The sequence below is a fragment of the Myotis brandtii genome, unplaced genomic scaffold (genome assembly GCF_000412655.1).
Source record: "Myotis brandtii unplaced genomic scaffold, ASM41265v1 scaffold388, whole genome shotgun sequence".
Classification (NCBI taxonomy): Eukaryota; Metazoa; Chordata; class Mammalia; order Chiroptera; family Vespertilionidae; genus Myotis; species Myotis brandtii.
Genome location: NW_005364882.1, coordinates 2,141,638 through 2,163,356, shown reverse-complemented (window position 1 = coordinate 2,163,356; position 21,719 = coordinate 2,141,638). Strand labels below are relative to the sequence as shown.

Here is a 21,719-nt window from a genome sequence, read left to right as displayed (position 1 = left end):
AATGATGAGAGAGAATCATTGATCGGGTGCCTCCTGCACACAGGGATCGAGCCTGCATCCCGGGCATGTGCCCTGACTGGAATCAAACCATGACCTCCTGGTTCGTAGGTCAACGCTCAACCACTGAGCCAAGCCGGCTGGGTGGATTTGCAGCTCTTAAGGACTGAAATTTCAATGTAGATTTTTGTTTATCTCAGATTAAAACCAAATAAAGGAGAAACATGAAAATTTCAACATAAATGTATCAGTCCCCAAATAGATCCCACATAAAAACAATCTGTTGTTCTGATAAACAAAACTTTTTTTTGTTTTTTGTTATTCAAATTATTACAAACCCTTTAAGCTTATAGCTGCTTAGATCTTCTGCAGCCCTAATATGGTGTTTTTCTATATAACCACCAGCAGTACTACTTTTCCATCTCCGTTCATCTCTTCCTATTAGCCAAATTGTTCTACCTCCGAGAGCACTCCCTGCAGCAGAGCAGCTGATGCGTGACCCAGAGACAGTGGCCTGTGCCACAGGACAGGGGGACTTCCAGGTTTCCCTTCTGCATCTGCCTTTTCTTAGGTGTCATGGGGGGAAATCCCCATAACCTCTGAGCTCAGTTTCCTGGTCAGTGGATGGAGATAAGCAGTGGCCACCTCACAGGGGGAGGAAGTGGGTCCACACACCTGCTCTGAGGAGGAGGAAGACATGGGAAAGGCAAGAATACGGGAACAGGAGGCTTCTATATATTTCATTACACCAGAAATTTCAATGGTTCCTCCTAGTCTGTTTCCTCATTCCCAGGGTATTCATGAACATAATGTGTTAGTTACTACTCAAAAAATTCACAGATGTGTCTTTTAAGATATTGGAAAGTGAGAATGGAAGGAAGTCACTTAGAAAAGCACCAACATTTTAGGAAAATGTGAAATGTTTCTCTGGCTCTCAGAATCTAAGAATCTCTTTCCTACCCTACCCCCTGGAAAAAAAAAAAAAGCTTTTCACAATTTTTTTCTTTATAATTCTAGATGCCCTGAAATCCTCAAGTTTGATTTTAAATGTATTGCTGTTATCACACTGTAAGAGGAAGCTGTCAGTTTATTTTAAATGGCAAAGACCTGAATTCATAAACATTACAGCTGCCATTCTCATCAGATATATTCAGAATTTGGATATCCACCCACCTTATCCCCAGCAAATTAACAAATAAATACACATCGCTGGATTTATCACTTTAACTGTGAATTTAATACCTACATGTAAACGTAAGTTAGTTGGCTAATGGGATAGATTACATTGGAAGTAATAGAAATGAATTTTTTTCTTTTAGTTTTTTTAACATGTATGGCTCTGTTTTCACTCAGAGTTATATGATTTTAGGAGTGTCTGTTACTAATCTGCCTGCTGTGACCATTGGAAAAGAAACCCAAACACAGCCACTTTCGAGACTTGTGAGGAGAGACATATGCCTTACCTTTGTATGGGGATCTGCACTCATCAAAGAGCTGTCCTATATATTGTTTTTGTCATAAAATCCTTTGTGGTTTGGCTTATTTAATCATCTCCAGTAAACAAAGAAAAGTGCTGAAGTCTATAGAGATTAAGAGAGAATCATTCCAGGACATAATATGTGAATGATAGAGCTAAAAAGACACCCTTACAATTTTTACCTTTCAGATCCAAGCTAGCCCATGATAGAGCACCCTCTGATCTAAGTAGTCACAAATGTAGAGTTTGCAACTAACCAGATGAGTCAGGGAAAATTGCTTTTGATCCTCTTTCATGTAAATCCAAAGAACAAACAAATCAATGAGCATACAGCTTGATAAACAAAAAGGTGATTCTGTGGCAGTAAGCTCAGTTAAAACCAAATCTGTAGAGGCAGCAGGGAGGGGAGTAAAGCTAAACTGGCCTCCCCGCAAAGGGCCTTTACTTTGCCTGAGGAGATCATGATAGGCCTCTCCAGGAGCCACAGCAGCAAAACCGAGGGTATTGCTACGGCCTGACTGAGTAGCTGGCCTTGGTAGTTTCCCTGTATAGTGGGGATGTTAACAACAGCTTCATAGAATTAATCAGGGAAATGTTTTTAAAGCTCCTCTTCATGCCTGGCATTATCATCATAATCACCATTTGGATAAAGCCAGTGAAAGATTTCTTTAGTAGTAGAATGTAGTAGAGGAGACAGATATTAAATATATAATGACCCAAGCACATTATGCCTATGGAAGGTGTAATGAAGGGGAAGAACAGGGTGCTATATGAGAATGCATGACAGGAATATAGGGGTGGGGGTTAAGGACGGTTCCCTGGAATTGACTTCTTGTGCCAAAGCACTTTAACCTGGTTTTAGAATGATCATGAAAACTGGAACACCAGTCTCTTAAGAGAGGCCCATATAGAATGATGAATTCAGACCATTGTTCTCCCTGTAATAGAACATTGACAACAAGAATAATAGGGCACTAACCACAGTGAAAGAACAGTGGAAACAGCCACTCTTCTCAACAATATCGGGAGCAAAAGCATCCACAAATCCATTTGCTTCTTCCTGTGTTATTCTTCAAAACCTGCCTAATTCATCCTTTATGAACTATATCTGTGGCCAACTTCATACCTGCATTTCTATTTAGTTCTCTCCGTCTGCCACCTTTCCGCCAGTCCTCCTATAGCAGTGATGGCAAACCTTTTGAGCTCAGTGTGTCAGCATTTTGAAAAACCCTAACTTAACTCTGGTGCCGTGTCACATATAGAAATTTTTTGATATTTACATCCATAGTAAAACAAAGATTTATATTTTTGATATTTATTTTATATATTTAAATGCCATTTAACAAAGAAAAATCAACCCAAAAAATGAGTTCGCGTGTCACCTCTGACACGCGTGTCATAGGTTCGCCATCACTGTCCTATAGACTAGTGCCATGGTCGGCAAACTGCAGCTTGCAAGCCACATGCGGCTCTTTGGCCCCTTGAGTGTGGCTCTTCCTAAGCCTTAGGAGTACCCTAATTAAGTTAATAACAATGTATCTACCTATATAGTTTAAGTTTAAAAAATTTGGCTCTCAAAAGAAATTTCAATCGTTGTACTGTTGATATTTGGCTCTGTTGACTAATGAGTTTGCCAACCACTGGCCTAGTGCATTAGTTCTCCTTAGAAGATATCCTAGATAGGCCCTTCACAGTCAACATTGCTTGTATTCCCTTCCATGATCTACTGCTGCAGATGACACTCCTCCAGTCTTAAACATTTTTTAAACCTAACACACCCACAGGACTTAAATATTTCTATTTATTATTTAAGAGGCATGGATCCTAATTTTGCTAAAAGCCATAATAGATACCAGATCCAATAATGCATTTAAAAAATGATAGGCATAATTGACTACTCAAAACACTTTGAGCGGTCTTGCCATTTCTCCTTGTTATGTAGGGAAGATAATAAGCAAATATCTCTGTAGATGTTGATACAGTGATGTGATTAGACTGTAAGCCTCCCGAAGTCAGGAACCCTGTCTGCTCATTCTCTGCAATCCCTGACGCTTACTACAGCATGGTCACTGTGCATACTCAGCATTTCATGCTAAGTGAATGAAAGCGTGTTTTCCATTGTGTATCTACAGTATGCCCAAAAATGGTTAAATATAGTCCCTGCCCTCTTGATTGTAGACTCTTATGATAATACTAGTGGCCTGGTGCACGAAATTCGTGCATGGGGGAGGGGGTGTTCCTCAGCCCGGCCTGCACCCTCTCCAATCTGGGACCCCTCAAAGGATGTCCTACTGCAGTTCTCGAAATCCAGGACTGCTGGCTCCTAACCACTCACCTGCCTGCCTGCCTGCCTGATTGCTTCTAACCACTCTGCCTGCTGGTCTGCTTGCCCCTAAATGCCCCCCTGCCAGCCTGATCACCCCAAACTGCCCCCCCTACTGGCCTGCTCGCCCTTACCTTCCCTCCCCACTGGCCTGCTCATCCCCAACTGTCCCCCTGCTGGCCTGCTCACTCCAAACTGCACCCCGCTGTCCTGATCACCTCCAACTGACCCCCACTGATGGCCTGCTTGCCCCCAACTGGCCCCCCTGCTGGTCTGTTTACCCCCAACAGCCCCGCCCCCCAGGTCCCTTCTTTGCTTTAAGATGGACAGGTCCTGCAGGTCCCTGGTGCCCCGACTGCCGTTCCACAACTGCCCTCCCCTCTTGGCCTCTAACCGCCTCTACTTCGGCCCTGTCACCATGGCTTTGTCCAGAAGAACATCCAGAAGGTCTCCTGGAAGGTCTCCCATCTAATTATCATATTACCCTTTTATTAGTATATCTACATGTAAAGTACTGATTTACCTCCATAAGAGATGAGAATACAGATCCTACTCTAAGGAGTTCATGGGTCTTGTCACTCAACTCTAGCATGTAGCAGGGACAAAAATACAATTAACACTAAGTGGACCAGGATGCACAATATATGAAAGAAGTACAATGGAAGTTCAAGGGCAAGTGTCATCACAATCTTTTGAGAACTTGGTAGCATTTGATGAGATTTGAGGGATCATAGATTATAGTAGACAATGATTACTACAGAGGAATAGAAAGGAGGTAGTATTATATATAGAGTTCACTGCATAAGTAAAACTAAAAAAGTTGAAACATATGTCTTAGTCTTAGGAATTGCTCCATTTCCTTTTAAAAAAATAGTACTTTCCTCAAGCATGGATTACTAGTGAGAGAAATGTATTCAAAATTTTTAAAATTTAGCCCTGTGGCTCAGTTGGTTGGAATGTCATCCTGTAAACCAAAAAGTTGCTGGTTTGATTCTAGGTCAGGGCACATACTTAGGTTGCGGGTTGGATCCCAGGTCAGGGCACCTATGGGAGGCAACCAGTCCATGTTTGTCTCTCTCACGTTGATGTTCCCCTCCCTCCCTATCTCCCCCTACATCAAACATTTTTTAAAAATTTAAACTTGATAGAGGCATTTGTGGTTAGCTCATTTTATTTACAAAAACACAGAACAATTTTTAACTCTAGACTTTCTACTTGGTACAAATTGTATAGTGTTAACTAAAATGTAGAAGTTTTATGTAATGTCAAAATACAGTAGTTGCCCCTTGTCCACAGTTTTGCTTTCCATGGTTTCAGTTACCCATGGTCTCAGTTACCTATGGTCAACTGCAGTTGAAAAATATTAAATGGAAAATTTCAAAAATAATTTTTAAGTTTTAAATTACATGCCGCTTTAGCAGTGTGATGAAATCTCGCACCATCCGCTCTGCCCGTGAGTCATTCCTTTGCCCCGCATGTCCACACTGTATATGCTACCAGCCCATTAGTCACTTAGTAGCCATCTCAGTTATCAGACCCTCTCTCTTGGTATCGCAGTGCTTGTGTTCAAGTAATCTTATTTTACTTAATAATGGCCCCAAAGCCATCCATAACTTATAGTATATTATAATTGTTCTACTTTACTATCATTGTTGTTAATCTTTTACTGTGCCTAACTTATCAATTGAACTTTATCATAGGCATGTATGTAGGGGAAACCATAGTATATTCAGGATTCGGGACTATCTGTGGTTTCAGGAATCTTGGAACCTTTCCCATGTGTAAGGGGGGGACCATCATAAACTAGTTTTTTTGTATTTTCTAATGTATAATGAATCTGGGTAATAGATTTTGGTAACTAGCTCTGTTGCATTTTAAGCATAGGCAGTACTTTATACAATACAACCAAAACTCTGCAAAATATATCCCTGGTTCTGTTTAACTAGAGATCTCAATCGATTTTTAAGGTATTTGTCAGAAATGATATCAAAAAATAAAGTGTCTCCTAGTTCCCTTTGGTTCCTTGTGCTAACATAGGAATACTATCTGCTGCTTTTTCAGCTTTTATCGTTTATTTGTTAAGTCAGATAACCGTGGTATACTTTGGACCCCAGAACTGAATTAGGGGACTTGGACAGTAATTCAAACTTCACCATAATTTACCTCCTAATGTAGGGCAAGTTCCTTAACTCCTCAAAGCCTCCTCCGTTCCTCATCGGTGAAATAGATAAAAGTCATACTCCTTTAGGCTGTATGACAATTCATGTAAAAGCCACATAATAAGTGCTCAAACACATTAGTATTATTTTTATTATTAGTCTTTTGTAAAACAAAATATGAAATGGGAAAAAACTAACAATTATGTTATTAATTGTAAATTTATTCATTATAATAATAAGATGGTAAACAATGCTATTTTTTGTTAGAACTAAATCTGAATTCCATCTTTGCAGATTGTGTTGTAGTTGCAAAAAAAATTTTTTTTAACAAATTATTTTTGGTTTGTCACATAGTAAACCTCATTGGACAGATAAGGCAACCAGTCGATGTTTCTCTCTCACACATCAGTGTTAATTATAATTATTTTTTACTGTGATAAGTTGAGTTATAAACATGTAAGATGATAAGATTTGTGTAATGCAAGAGAAAATAAAAGGTAATTCCATGGAGAAATAAAATGGTTCCTATTGGAAGGTCTGTGAATATGAGGGTTTAAATGGACGTGGGAAAGCTGCAGAACACATCACTTTGTTCTACTCCAGAAGAGGCCTTGCATGTCATGGGATTCCATTCATTGTGAAGGTTTCTAGAGTCCATTCATGACAATGATTACTTTCCTCTTTCAATTAAATGAGTGCCAGTATAGAAAGGTAGTAGCTTTGCAAAATCTAAGCTTTAGAAATAGAATAATTAATTAGCAAACATATTATTATACTGTAATAGTTGTAAAAGAATGTTTATGTTCCATATTTTTAAGTGACGAGAAGTTATCAGGGTACTCTAATGTCCACTTAAATTTAATGATTGGTGACAGGTGTAACTGACCTCTAGTGGCTAGAGTTTAGACACTACAAAGACTTAGATACAAATAGATTTAGACACTATATTTTATATGATTTCCAAATTGCAAAAGACTAAGAATATTTATATTATCTTAAAATTGAGTAATAGAAAAAAGAGAACACTCTGTCATGTGATAGTAATGGTTTCCTTTGTTTTTAGCAAAGACCATACTGGAATATTTGATTAATTTTTTCTTAATTAATTTTGTATCTCAATTAGCTGAGAACTTTCATCTCAGTAATCTAATGAACCATAAATTGCTGGACATTTACAATTAATGTGGATCCCTGGTAATTTTCTTTTTTTTTTATTTCAAGTACCATGTGGATTATAAAGTTCCATGCATGTTAAGGCTTCTTCTGAGCTAACACTGTAACTCTTCAGGAGAATATACAGGAAATGAGCAGCTGACATTTGCACCATCTTGTCCTCTGTCCATTTTCCTGCAGTCAGCACCTAATTTCTTTCTTTTCTGCCTGCTGTCTGGTACATTTCTAGTGCTTTGTGTTTCATGTTACCATAGAGACAGGAGGTACTCCAAAGCCCTGGGAAGATGAGTAGAAGTTGGCCTTTGAGGAAACAGTTCCCGCTGGCAAGATAGAGAAGCCCGAGGCAGGAATCTATAGCTGTAAATGGGAAGAGGGAATTGTGTGTTCCGATCCAACTATGTGTCCATAGAGTCTCAGGAAGCACAGGCCCAGTCTATGCTGCATTAAAAATGAATTGTTTACTGAAGCCAAGTGTTCAGAGATCTCAATGCAGCCCAGAACCAAACTTAGTGTTTTATTTGCAATAAAGTAACAGAAGTAACATTGACCTATTCCTTTTACAGTTTCCTCATTAAAAGGGTGCTAGCAGCTTCTAAGAAGGGTCCTCTTTGCCTGACTTCGTTTGCCGATCAAAAATCTCACCTTAGAAATGTGGATCAATATTCTTTGACTCAGTCGAAACCATCAAAAGTCATATTACAGTTTGAGTACAAAGGGCTCTACAATTAGCACCCAAATCATTGATCCAAATACACTAGTTCTAGAAATGAGTGGTTTATACATGGGTGGGCAAAGTATGTTTACAGTTATGAGTATTCAAAACATAGTTTATTCTTGTATTAGTATTTATTAATGTGTATTTTTCCATGTAAACAACTGTAAACCTACTTTTGACCACCCCGTGTTTACCTTAAGTTCTCATATACTCTTTTCATATTTTAGATATATAAGTTAAAGCTTTTCAACATTTATCATACTTAATGAATTGTTATATTCCTACAATATTATTCTAACTCATACTTAATATTTTGTATTTAGGAGAAAGCTGTTTAAAATATTTAATCATATAGATTTTTTTTCTCTCGCTTTTTCCTTACAGATATTCTGTGGTAAGACTTTGTAGGGAAAGGGGGGAGAGAAAAATGAAAATCTTAAGAACAAAATAATGTGCAAAGGAATTTTAAAAGAACAAATGTTATTTTGTACATTTAAAACCATTCTTTTTTTTTTTTTTCTTGAGTGGGTAAAATGCATACCCAAGGTGTTTGCTAGATTTTTGTCACACACCTAGTAGTCTAAGCAGGGAAAGAGTTCAGGGAAACTCGGAAAACATCAACATATCTTCCTAGGTTACAATCCCAGGGCATAGTATGCAAAATTGTACTTCAGAGGAAGAAGGCCAGTAATCTGTATATAGAATACGGTTGAGTAAGGTGCTTTGAGGCACTCACTTTCCTCAAACTGACAGTAGGAGGCAGTAGGATATTAGTCTGAGCTGCTGTCTTTAAGGTAATGGCTATGACTCAAGGCAGATCTTTTTTCTTCTCCTTTTTTCTTTTTTACTCATTTTCTAGAAATACATGAAACCAAAATCTTAGAAGTAGTTTCAGATTTCATAATGAAACTTGGTACCATCAATCCAGTACAAGATAATGTCGCTGGGCTATGAATAGATCAATCAGAAAAGGCAAGTCTGTTAGCTTCTAACAGTGGCAACTCTGTGCACCTCGGTTCCAATTTGAATAGGAGAATGGCAAGAAATAAAGGCCAATCTCATTTTGGAAAGGAGAGTTACATTTAGTGTTAGATCCTCCTAGTTTTCACTGACTTACTAAAATGTGTCTAGAACTATGAGGTAAAAGTACAAGAGTCTCTGAATGGTAGCCTGGTCTTCCTGTACTTCGGTCGCTGGATAAGCATGTCAACAGAGAGAGTAGCACCAGTCAGCATGTAATTGTTACCATTTACCTTTCATGACTGCATTTTGAACTTTAGCCATTGTCTATTTCACCACTCACAAAAGCTACATAAATCCAAATTACCTAGGAATGTCCAACTGTTCCTCTTTATATAAGACAAAATCACAATGAAATGCTAAATTTTGGGACATTGCATTCTTTCATTTATTTTTATGTAGCTAAAAAAGTAATAATGTTTAAAAAAAGCATTTTCCTTCTGTAATAACTGATTTTGTTAATAGTTTAGCTTTCATGTATTGACCTAATTTTAATAAGGTCTGTATTTTGGAATTACCTCAGTTTTAGCAATGTATTTATAACTGCAATTATTTCCCTATGTAATTCAAACAGCACATATTTATTTGATAACTAACCATGATTAGTGTACAATTGGTGACCAGAGAACAAAACCGAGTTTACTAGTCCAAACTACATAGGGAAATAAATTTATTTCTAATATTGAGGAAAAGATTCCAAAATACATACCCATACAAGGGTGGGTTTTGTGATCTTGATTCTATCACTTTTTCTCTAGTCAAGTGAACTACACATCCCTATATAGTGACTTAAATAAATTATAGAAGTACTTTTAGTAAATATGGGTAAATGAACAATATTAATTTCCATTAGGATATGGGTTATTCCAGTTTGAACTTTAACTTTTAACTAAAGTTTAAAAATTGTTTTATAATTTCTAATTTTTTAAGTAATAATTATTAGGTTTTTAATACTACAAAATTCAACGTGGAATGAAGTTACTCACCACTTAAATTTTCTATAAAGATATCCAACTCAAAAATGTTACAAGTAATTGCCCTGGTAGAAACTGCAGTTGGATCTGTGTTGTCAGTATGTAGCCAGTGGCCATATGTGGCTCCTGAGCTTTGGAATGGGGCTGGTCTGAAATGAGACTATAGGTACTGAAAGCTTAACATACGTATTTGGTTTCAAAGACTAATGTCTCTCCCTCCCCCCCCCCAAAAAAAAAGAAAGTTAAAGATTCTATTAATATGTTTTACTTTGCTTACATGTTGAAATTATGATAGTTGACATTTGGTTAAGAAAAATACATTTTTAAAATCAATTTTACTGATTTTCCCAATATTTAATGTGGCTTCTAGAAAATTTTAAGTTGCATATATGGCCCAATTTTGTGACTCTCATAACATTTCTATTGGACAGCACTGTCCTGAACTCAGTGCTGTGACCTCACGAGACCAGAATGCACAAAATTATGCATTAATCAAAAGTGATATGTCATCAGTTTGTTCCTTAGGTAATGTTATTCCAAAGTGTTTTTTTAAAGGATATATATGAAACATTAAGTGAAACAGGTGGTAAAATTATGCTATGCTTAGGTTCAGTCACTTAAGAAATAATGTATTAAGCACTCATTAAGAGGCAGGCACTATTATTCTAAGTACAGGAAGTCCTCAAGTAACACTTTTAATTAATGTTGTTTTGTTATACTATTGATGAGAAAATAAAAATCAACTTCCATTGGGGGCCACTGTCTGTGTGGAGTTTGCATGTTCTCCCCATGTGTGGGTTTTCTCTGGATAATCCGGTTTCCACCCACATCCCAAAGATGTGCACGTTAGGTGAATGGGTGTGTCTGCATTGTCCCAGTGGGAGGGAGTGTGGGTGAGTGTGAGTGGCCCTGTCCAGGATGGGTGCCTGCCTTGTGCCTTGAACTGCCAGGATGAGCTCTGGTGAGCACAACCCTGAACTGGAATAAGTGGTTGGAAAACAATTATCTTCTTTGCTTTAATTAATCTTTCTTAAATATGTGTATAGCTAACAGTTTTTCAGTGTTCAATATTAGAAGTGTTTTCAGTCTTTAGAAGTTTGGTGTTGTTTTTGTGACCAGAAATATGCAGAGTAGCCTGCGACAGCTGTCAGTAATCAATAGCAGGAGAGGTGAACAGATACTATGGTTGGTTTAAGTATGAAGGGAAAACTGCTTTGGTCTCGAAAGTTTCGTGTTTTAAATGTGTTTGAAGAGATCCTGGTGATACAGATGCATCAGGAGGCTGAGGCGGGAGCAGAGTGAAGCTCTCCTGTTAGGGCTGGAGGTGCAGGTGTTAACGTCTCCTTTCAAGAGGAGAAAAGGGTAAAGGGGCAGAAAATTGGGCCAAGGATGAAACAGCCACACAGAGAGAGGTATTGTCATGTGTGGGAGGGGTTTGGGAGGTAGAATAAATTATCAATGATGGCTAAAAGTGAATCATCAAAACGTAGAAGAGTAAGCATCTGAGAGAGCATTCTAATGAGCAGCCCGGAGGCTTGAGTGTTGTCTCCGGCTCTGCCTGAAAGTTGTGTCTGCTGTGTAAACTTTATGTAAAACAAGGTAAATGTACCACGTCATCTCTCTCACAGGATTGCTATAAGAATCAAATGAGTGGATGTTTGAAAAAAGTGTTTGCAAAATATAGAGTAGCCATATATAAAGGTAATATGAATATGAATAACATTCTGTAATTACTTATGACACCAGCTGTCCAGAGTTAGGCCAAATTTCACAGCACTCTAAAAGACTGCCCTTACTTCAACACCAGCTGCAAGTTTGGGGGTTCCCAATGTTGACCAGCTGGCTGCAACTGGGTGTGTTTTACTAGCCCCTCAGGTTTGATAATCCACTGCAGTGACTCCTAGAGTTCAGGAAGTACTATACTTACTGTTACAGCCTTTTTATAGTAAAACTAGAGGCCCAGTGCACAAAAATTTGTGCACTCAGGGGGGTCCCTCAGCCCGGCCTATGCCCTCTTGCAGTCTGGGACCCCTCGGAGGATGTCCACATGCTGGCTTAGGCCCGCTCCCTGGGGGATCAGGCCCAACCTGACAGTCAGACATCCCTCTGGCAGCCTGGCAGCTCTCAGGGGATGTCCACTTGCCAGCGGGGACCAGGCCTAAGCTGCAGTCTGACATCCTTAGCGCTGCTGAGGAGGTGGGAGAGGCTCCCACCACCACCGCTGTACTGGCAGCCATCAGCCTGGCTTGTGGCTGAGCAGAGCTCCCCCTGTGGGAGTGCACTGACCACCAGGGGGCAGCTCCTGCATTGAGTGTCTGCCCCCTGGTGGTCAGTGTGTGTCATAGTGACCAGTCATTCCCAGTGGTTCTGCTGTTAGGGTCAATTTGCATATTACCCTTTTATTATATAGGATGTCTAGAACAAAGTTGTCCCGCTACCCAGGGGAGCTTGTAAGGAACATCAGTTCTATTTTCAATGATGGCTGTTTTCAGACTGACCAAGCCCCCTGGCGACTGAAGCTCCCAGCCTTTGCTTTTTTTATTTATTTTTTATTCCCACCAGCTCCATGGCCATGGCGACTGGAAGCAGGTATCTGGGGTTTATTTACCTTCTATAATTGAAACTTTGTTGCCTTGAGAGGAGGCAGCAGCCACCGGGAAGCTTGGCTTCTTCCATCGCAGGGGCAAGCAAGCCTCCTGCTCGCTCCAACTCCATGGCCACGGCCTGCTGAAAGCAGGTACCTGGGGTTTATTTACCTTCTATAATTGAAACTTTGTTGCTTTTGAGTGGAGCTCAGAGCTGGCGGCAGGCTGGCTTCCTCCATCACTGGAGCAAGTAAGCATCCTGCCTGCTCTAGCTCCGTGGCTGCTGGCTGCCATCTTGGTTGGGTTAATTTGCATATAGTTGCTCTGATTGGCTGGTGGGCATGGCTTAAGGCATAGCAAAAGTATGGTCAATTTGCATGTCTGTCTATTATTAGGTAAGATGACACGAGTCAGAATAGCCAGATAGAGACCACACATAGGGTGGGGCCTTGGAACGTCCCAAACATGAAGCTTCTGTTGTCCTTGGGGATGCATTTCCCCCCCACCCAGAACATCAGTGTGTGACAATATGTATTACCAACCAGGAGAACTCACCTGTACTCAGTGTCCAGAGTTTGTGTTGAGGCTTCGTTCCTTAGACCTGATTGATAGGTAACATGATAGAGCTCAGTCTCCACCTTCCAACCCTCTAACCTCCATCGGTCTTTCTGATGTGTCCAACCCCATCCTCAATCACATATTACTGTAAACTAGCTAGGGGCCCACCATGAACAGTAAAGGCACTCCTGTCACTGTTAATTCCAAGGGTTTAGTGGCAACCTCCCAGAAACTTGTAAAAAGACCAACTAAAATTTTATTACATACCTTCTAGAAAGTGTTTCAAGTGTAAGAAAATGAAGCATGAGAAAATTCCATTTGAGTTTAGGGTTTTTGAGGTGTCTGGTAAGTTTGTAGGGAGCAGTTTCAATACAGAAGTATGAAGGAAAGCCAAATTAGAATTTGCTAATAATTGGTTAGAAACTTGAGAGAGAAGAAAGCAAATATAGAAAGGAGCATTGAACAAAAGTATTATATTACAAATCAGAAAGGTAAGTAGTTGAATGGAAGGATTTACATGGCTATTCTCTTCAAAGGAAACAGGCTGGACTCACCCTGGACGTTCTTTGCTCAGAGCTGCACCCTCTGAGCTCCTTCTAGCCAGTGGTCAGTGAGGGAGGCCCAGCATAGGGAATTGGAAAATGGCAGTGCTGGCTTTGAAGTTTATTTAAAAGGGCAGTGATATAGAACAAGACTGAATGGAAGTGCATGTATGATGGGTTTCTGGAAATTTTTTTAAAAAAAAGTTCTAGATTAATTGTCAGGTATCTCCTTTATTCAGAGAGATATCTTTTATTTATCATCCTCTGCTTTGTCTAATTTGTTCAAAGTGGGGAAGTATTGTTTTGTTGTTTTTACATATGGTTTCAATAAGGGTTTCTTGGCACTCCTAAAAGACTTTATATACAAAGAGCCCCTTTGCTCTTTTTATCATTTTTATACATTTTCAATATAAAAGGTAAAATAAACAGCAAAATGAAGCTAAGGGAAGACAATTATTTATAACATCAGTAAATCAACTGTAAGAAAAGCCACAGGGATATGGGCTGCTGGCGGCCAGCACTAACTTCCGTTATTGCATAGATTAAAAACATATATTTGTCACACACTTCACTATCATGTAGACCCAGTAGTGCTTTAAAAATTGTATTTATGGGTCACTTTTTTCCCCCTCACGAAAGTAAAGTCATTGCTGAGGTGAAGCAAACAGCTACTTAGTAGGTCAAAGTAATAGTTAAGAGCAAAAGGTGAAGGATTGCAAGGAGAGACCAAACTTCAGGAAGACTGAATAAATGCAGTCAGTTTAGGACACCAGAGTTCTACATCCTTTCTCCTGTCAAAGCTGCCACAGGCTCACCGTTGACCACAAAAGGCAGGAGCTCGATTTTATATTTCATCTGAGTGTTGGCACTTCTAAGAAGCTCATGCCCATTAGAACCACAATGTGATGGGGGATCAATACTGACTTAGAGGGAATAATGCCTCTTTCTGAACCATAACTGATATTTCCTGCAGCTGAGAGGTTTCCCAAGGACTGTCAGCCAGGGTGTTAGCTGGCCTCTCAGCTCAAGAAGCGTGCCCGTTGGCCGAGATATTTCCTCATTTGATACCATGCTGCATATATTTATATTTACTTCTTTTGTCAGCAATTTTCCTGGTTTTCTCTGTCTTTTGTGTTACTCAAGAAACAATGGAAATGTTAGGATGGTGCAGTTTTTGTTTCTGGGGGTTTTTTTTTAGCTTTTTTTGTCATCCAAAAGGCCATGTGGGATCCAACATTGATGTAGGTTAAGGCTTTTATGTTTAAGTCTAGTGAGAGCCTCTGTGTTTAAGAGCCATTCAACTTTTCAACAATTTTCAACTTTTTATTCACTTTCAGAAAAAAAAAAAAGGCTGTGGTGGGACTCCAGATTCAGTTCTTATAGTAAGAATCATAGGACAAAATAGATAGAAATAAGTGAGTTGTCCTGTGTTAAAGGAAAAGAGCATATATTCTCACCCTGTTTGTTTCTACAGAAGCGTAATACAAGATATGTGGATTGGATTCCCTTACTGACCTGGTGCCGATCACCAGTGACCCTGGATACTGGCGGTGGTCCTAGACCATACTTCCCTCCAGACATCAAGTGTAACATCTTAGAGGGGGAGATAGCAGCCTTGGATTCAATTCATAAACTAATAGCACAGACTTTTTCTCTTTGGAGAGTTATACAGTCATTCTAGTTTGCCTCAGTATTTTTCATTTCCATTTTAAAAACTGTATTGATAAGGATTTGAGTTGATGGGAAATAGAAAATGCTTCTCTTTTTCTTGATACCCCAGTCCTGTCTTTGATTGAAAGAGCTCATGTGTCCAAGGTATGCCATTTTGTATGCAACTATCTAATTCTTTATGAGAAGGACAAGCCCACTGGCCTGAAATTACAATTTATTTCATGCCTCTGAACACCTATATGGAGTTCGCTCCAACGTACAGGGTTGTGGCATCTACTGAAGGTTTGAACTGAGCCTTCTAGAAATTAAGTGCATGTTTTCATTGCAGTAAGTACATGGAATTTGGATCTCTGGTTCAGCCCAGATGAAGTCACCAACAGGAGGCTTTTAAAATAATAGTAATAGCAAGAGACACCTGGCCTTGAACCAGTGTTACCATAACATGTTTGTATAACAGTGAACTTCCATTTGGGGACTTCCTCTAATGGTGAACATTTTCTCTAGGTGCAGTAGATTGAAGAGTCCTCCAACCCAACTTCATTTATCTACTTTGCAGTGTAAAACTCCACTCCCTCTGTTCTACCTTTTGGATCTCCCATGACTGGGGACTGGATAGAAGCTGTGGGATGCTGAGAGAGAAATGTGAGGGCTGGATAAATTTCTCACAGAGCTGTAAGCTCATTGTTAACAAAGCCCTGTGTATGTTCTTTTTATTTTCTTCAGCAGTCTCAGGAATAGCCTCTTTTTATCTCGCCCTGTCTGTTGCTGCTCATGAAAGATTCTCCACCTGAAACCACAGAGGAGTTAAATACCAGCTTGGTTTTTCTCTTATCATTTTGTCCCTAAAGCATGCTCACAGCTATTGTGGAGTTTTCTCGAAAGGGCAGAAATGCTCTTGCCTGCATTGGCCCGCCCATTGTTATCCATCTTAGCCTTAGAAGAAGTTCAAAGAACAAACTCGAAAAGGAAACCCAGGCTCTGCTGGGCATTCACCCTTAGATCTGGCAAAGGTCAAGTAAAGGAAGACCAAAATATCCAAGTGGATATATACAATCCTTGTTTTTAGCACCTCGCAGTTTATTAGTGACCTTGTTAGGAGCTGTTTCAGAAGAGCAGAAGGTCAAAAGCATCATTGGAGTGACTTCAAGACAAACATGGGAAGAGAGGAGCTGAGACAGCAAGTAAGGGCAATTCCAAGAGGTTTTGCTGTGCAGACAGTCAACAAGTTTGATTTTTGAGGTAGTAGAGCAGGATGTGGAGTCAAAGAATTTTTTTGTTCCGAAAGGTTAGGGTTATCACAACATACTTGTATACTGAAGAGAACGGGCACATGAAGAAGGAAACCTTTATGAAGTGGTAGTGAGGACACAGCAGTCAGAGGCATGTCCTTGAATAGACAAGCAGTAGTAGTATGTGGTGCTACCTTGAGGGGCTGTCCTCGGGTAGCAGAGCAGATCCTAACAGGAGGGAAGGCGTGTGTGTGCATTCAATGTGGAGACAGTAAGTGTGGGGGGCAAGGAGAGCTTGTGGGGGTTGGTTCTCTCCTGATTGCTTCTATGAATGAGTTAAATAAGAGTGAAGGAGATCATGCTGGATGTTTGAAAAGAGAGAAGATGTGAAATAGTTGTCTAGGAGAAGGGAGGCGTGCATGGAGTGGGCAATTGTCATGGGATGATGGTTGTACTTGAAGTTTATAGTCATGAATTTAAGTGACGCCAGGAAAAGAAAGTACTGTGTGCTATGGTAGTTTACATAGTATACTATCTGCTCTTCAAAGTTATTGGGAGAATTAGCTGTGTTAGAAAGCATTTTGAAAATCACTTCTCAGCCTTTTGGCTAAGATCAAGCGTCGAGAAACCATTTTGAAGAATTAAGTACAGGACATTGTTATTATAAAACTTAGCCTTGAATTACTTAGCACTTTTCCTTGGCAGAAAGCTTTTCAAATTTCTTTAAGACAGCCTTAGTATCTCTAGAGACAGCATTTGGCTTCTGCCGCTGATTTACTTGGTAACTAAGTCTAAGCGATGACTTAACCTCCTTCTGCTTTTATCTCTCAATCTACAAAATGAGGCTGGTAATGTTTAAAGTGCAACAACTGCTTTATAAATGAAGGTGCTATATATGTATAAGTACAAGCTATTAATAAAATGGTGTTTCAGCCCTGACTGTCATGGTCACCAGAAAGTCAGGGAGGTCAGAGCATCTGAAAAAGTCCCGAGTCTTGGGTGGTAGACGCCTCCCTTGGAGAGCTTGGGAAGGAGGAAGGAAAGACAAGTGTCTTAAATTAGGTGTCACCCACAGTATTTCCTTTAATTCTCATCAGTACTCTGTGAGGCTAATTAATAGAAACCTGAAATCCAAAAGAGATTAAGTAACCTGTGAAAGCCACATTGTAGACCTTAGATTTCAACCCAGATTGACCTTAAAATCCCATTTTCTTCTCACTTTGCCTCATGTGGAATTGGGCATGATACATGATAGCCATAGAAGGTACAGAACAATATATGTATATATGTATCCTATATAATAACAGGCTAATATGCAACTGGAACAACCGGTTGCTATGACACACGCTGACCACCAGGGGACAAAGCTGCCCTCTGGTGGTCAGTGTGCTCCCACAGGGGGAGCGCTGCTCAGCCAGAAGCCGGGCTTACAGCTGGGGAGCGCAGCAGCAGTGGCGGTAGCCTCTCTCACCTCCACTGCAGTGCTAAGGACACCCTCAGGGGATGTCTGCCTACCGGCTTAGGCCCTAGAGGGCACAGGCCAGACTGAGGGACCATCCCCTCCCCAGTGCATGAATGTTGTGCACTGGGCCTCTAGTACATATATAATAGACCTATATTTTAGCCCAATCTCTTCACTGCCATCAGATATTCGACTGGAGTTGCCCAGTAGCAAAATAAACTACTTTGTTGCAGATATCATCATGATAAAGTCATTTACAAGAAATCAAATGACAAGAAAAGACAGGAACATCAGGGTGAAGGAGTAGTAAGCTGACTAAATATTTGCACTTAGCGACAAATGCAGTTTTCAAACACATTTTAGGACAGAAGGGTGGATGCTAGAAAATAAATGTGTGTGGTCTTGGGAACTGCAGGAATACCATGTGCACGTTGCCCTTTACTGCAAATGCAATATGTATCTTAGAAACTATAGAGCACAAACTGCTCTAAGAGAAAATCACTGCTCTAGTAGATTTTGATTTTTGAGTAACAATTACCCACCTGATAGAGAATGTGATAGGAAAAGTATATTTATTTTCTTCCAACAGCTAAAAGGTGATCATACTTCTAAAATTTGTTGAGAATGTCCAAGAAAGTGTGTAAAATACTCATCCATCACTGAAAAGCCCCTGGTCAGGAAATGACAGTGCAGTAAATATCTTCAGCGGCCACCTTTTAATGCACAAGCTGTTCTCGGTTGGAACTTTCAGCACTAACATAAAACACACTGTCATGAGTGACTGCTTGTGCTCCAAAGTCATTACTATTGGGATAATGGAACATCTCTCAGCGAATAACCAAAAACTTTAAATGTCACGTCACTTCAAGCTATTTCAAGCCCCATTCAAGGTTACATGGATATTGAGGGTGTCTTTTTTTTCATAGTTTGAGGTCTATGAGAGCGATCATTCCTATGGTTGTGCAATGTGAGAGTCAGTTCATTAAAAGGAAATCCGGTATTCTTTGGGAAAGTTAATCAGCCAGAGCCATTTAGTCATTAGCTATTGCACCTCTCTCCTTAGAGCCTTGATAAGTCAGCATCACTGTCACTTACCAATAAAGGAAAATATGTGTGTATGTGTACCTGTCAGTATGTGTATGTGTGTATATATTTGACAATTAAATTATTACCTAATTCTGTTTTGCTAGCATGTTTTAATAATTTGCCTGTCAAGTTCATTGTTTCTTTTAGGGGAAATCATTGACTTGAAATTCCAATAGAAACTTTTCTCTTTTGTTTTGTTCAAAAAGGAAATTATTATTCAAACTAATGCTTATCTTGGGTCATAGAGTGTGGAAATCATTTCTTTGCCCAATGTATGTTTATTGAACACCTACTTTGCTCCAGGGCCATTTCAGCCACCAAAGTTGCAGCATATTTTAAACAATGTTCCTGATATCTCGGGGCTCACATTTTAATGAAGAGATAGACATTGGACAAGTAAACAAGTAAAGGATGTGTCCAGTGGCTATGAGTTCTATGCAGGGAAAGATGAGGGGATAAGGAGATACTGTGATGCAAAGAGTAAGTGTCATTTTAGATGGATGGTCAGAGAAGTCCTCTCTTTAGATGGCATTTGAGCAGAGACCTGGATGAAATACAGAACCAAGCTTTGATGATAACTGAGTGATAGGCATGTCAGGCATAAAAGAAGGAAATAACATAAGTACTAATGAAACTATTGTCTATTTTTATTTCAGTTTATAACCTCTGCATGTTTATTTTAAATCTGTTGATTTTTAGTTTAATATATCTAAGAGGACCTGTTTATTGAGAATAATTATTTTAAAATTTCATGATCTGCACAGTCCTAGCTCATCACAGTGATAAATTTGATGTTTCTTCCTTCTTGTAGAAAATCAGAAAGTGCAGTTGACAGAAGGGTCGCGTCTACGCTACAATATCAATTGCAACTCAACAAGGACTCCAGTCGCCACGGAGCTGAATTATAACCGAGGCACTCACACTCACACGTCCACAGGGAGAGTCCAGGCAGCTGAGAAGGACGCCTGCCATGTAGGAAGCAGCAGAAAAAGGGAAATGGAACTTCTTGGCTCAGTTTCTAAAAATGAATCCCTTCCTGAAGTTGAAGCCCTGCTGGCAAGATTACGAGCTTTATAAATTAAACCGGCAAAAAAATAAAATGAGTAAGCCAAATATAAAGCCACGCTCTCAGCTATAACACTTGAAAAAATTGCTTTCTATGTAAGTTACTTTATATAATTTTAAATTATGATATCTATTAGAAAAATAAAGCTAAATACATGACTGCAATGCTTTTCCTATGTACTTGAGGTGGTAACTCATTTGGGATTGTAACGGGCTTTAACGTTTTCTGCATTTGGTGGTTAGGTTCTACAGTGTTTTAGAGACAGTGGGTGGCCACGCGTTCAGCAATGTATCCTTAAGAAAATACCATCTTTCTAAGTCAATTGTAATTTCTACTTTATTATTTTCAACATTAACGACCCTCAAATCTTCAACCTCAAGTCTTGCTACCTATGTGTTGTTTATATAGGTCCAGAATTCTCCCGAATTGGGATCTGCCTGCTATTAGCATAGTATCAAAAATATAAAACTGAAGATAACAGAGCTATGAGGAAATGATTGGTAAGCTCCTTACCATCATTGAATTCATGTTAATTAGACCTGTAGGAAACTATAAGACCATTGAGCACATTTCCAAAAATGATGTAATAGGAATGTATGCACTCTGTAAATACATAAGCTTTTGTATGAAGCTGGACATATATGGTATTACAATGCTGCTGAAACTCTTAGCACACCCCACCCTCCCTGTCCCACCCTTCTTCCCCGTAATTATGACTCTGGGATAGAATTTCCATTTTGAAACTTGCCAAGTAACAAATGTCTTTATTTCTGTGAAAAAAAACTTGGAATTGCAGTATGTTTGATCTGACAATCAATAACTTTAACAAAGATCTAAAAAAATGTTTCAGCTAAAGTTTTCTTATGCAAATGTTACACATGTGCTTCACTTGGGGCATCAAATTAACGTTGATAATTCCATATCAAAGAAAATAAACTTGTACTTGCACTAAATGAGAGAAATCATCTTTTCTTTTTTGTAGTTAGCATATTCTGTGGCTGAGCTGGAAATAGACTGTGCTATGCAGTCTCTCTAAGCATCTATTTTACTTTATTACCTGCAATAAGTAAGTGACTGCTCTTTTACCTACAGTTAAAAAGCAGTTATATGGAACTAGTCTGCGAGGTCCGCTGCTTTTTATTTCCTTGTTTAAGTTGCCACCTCCTTTCAGCTCCAACTTAATAAAGTTAATTAATTAGAACTATGAACCAGGCCCTGTTTATAGACATTGGGGAACAGAGTATTATCCGTAGCCAGTGTGGCAATAAATTGTTCTTGTGTGTATTGCTGAAATGTGCAATTTGCCCTTCAATGCAATTCCTATTTTCCTGAACACAAATCCTAAAAATCAAAAAAGTGAAGGATATTTACACATTTAAGCAGACAAGAACCCTAACAGGAAGGAGAGAAGTTCAATGGAAGAATTCTAATTATAGGTTCTTAACATGATTTTGCAAAGACTTGGGCTTTTCAGAAACACAACTGAAATTCAACCAGGTAGTTTGGATACACCAGGCGGCAGGTAAACACTCTGAAAACTTGGAGCTAAGGATCAACCAACAGAGAGAAGCAGCCGGGAGAATAAAGGGAAGTAAAAATGACACAAACTCCTGGGGACAGAGAGGGCGGCACCAGATCCAGCAGTCAGCTTCCAGAGCATCTGTCCGCCGGAGCCTGAGGCT

General features: G+C 39.5%; 1 protein-coding gene across 1 annotated transcript in view; it reads left to right on the top strand.

Annotated features, from left to right (window-relative positions):
* Window positions 1-20,977, top strand: part of DIAPH3 (diaphanous-related formin 3) — a 505,494-nt gene extending 484,517 nt beyond the window's left edge. The window contains exon 27 of the mRNA XM_005872674.2: window positions 19,783-20,977. Coding sequence (XP_005872736.1) covers window positions 19,783-20,048 — 266 coding nt within the window. The 3' untranslated portion in view covers window positions 20,049-20,977. The remainder of the gene's footprint in view (window positions 1-19,782) is intronic.
* Window positions 20,978-21,719: the final 742 nt, after the last annotated feature.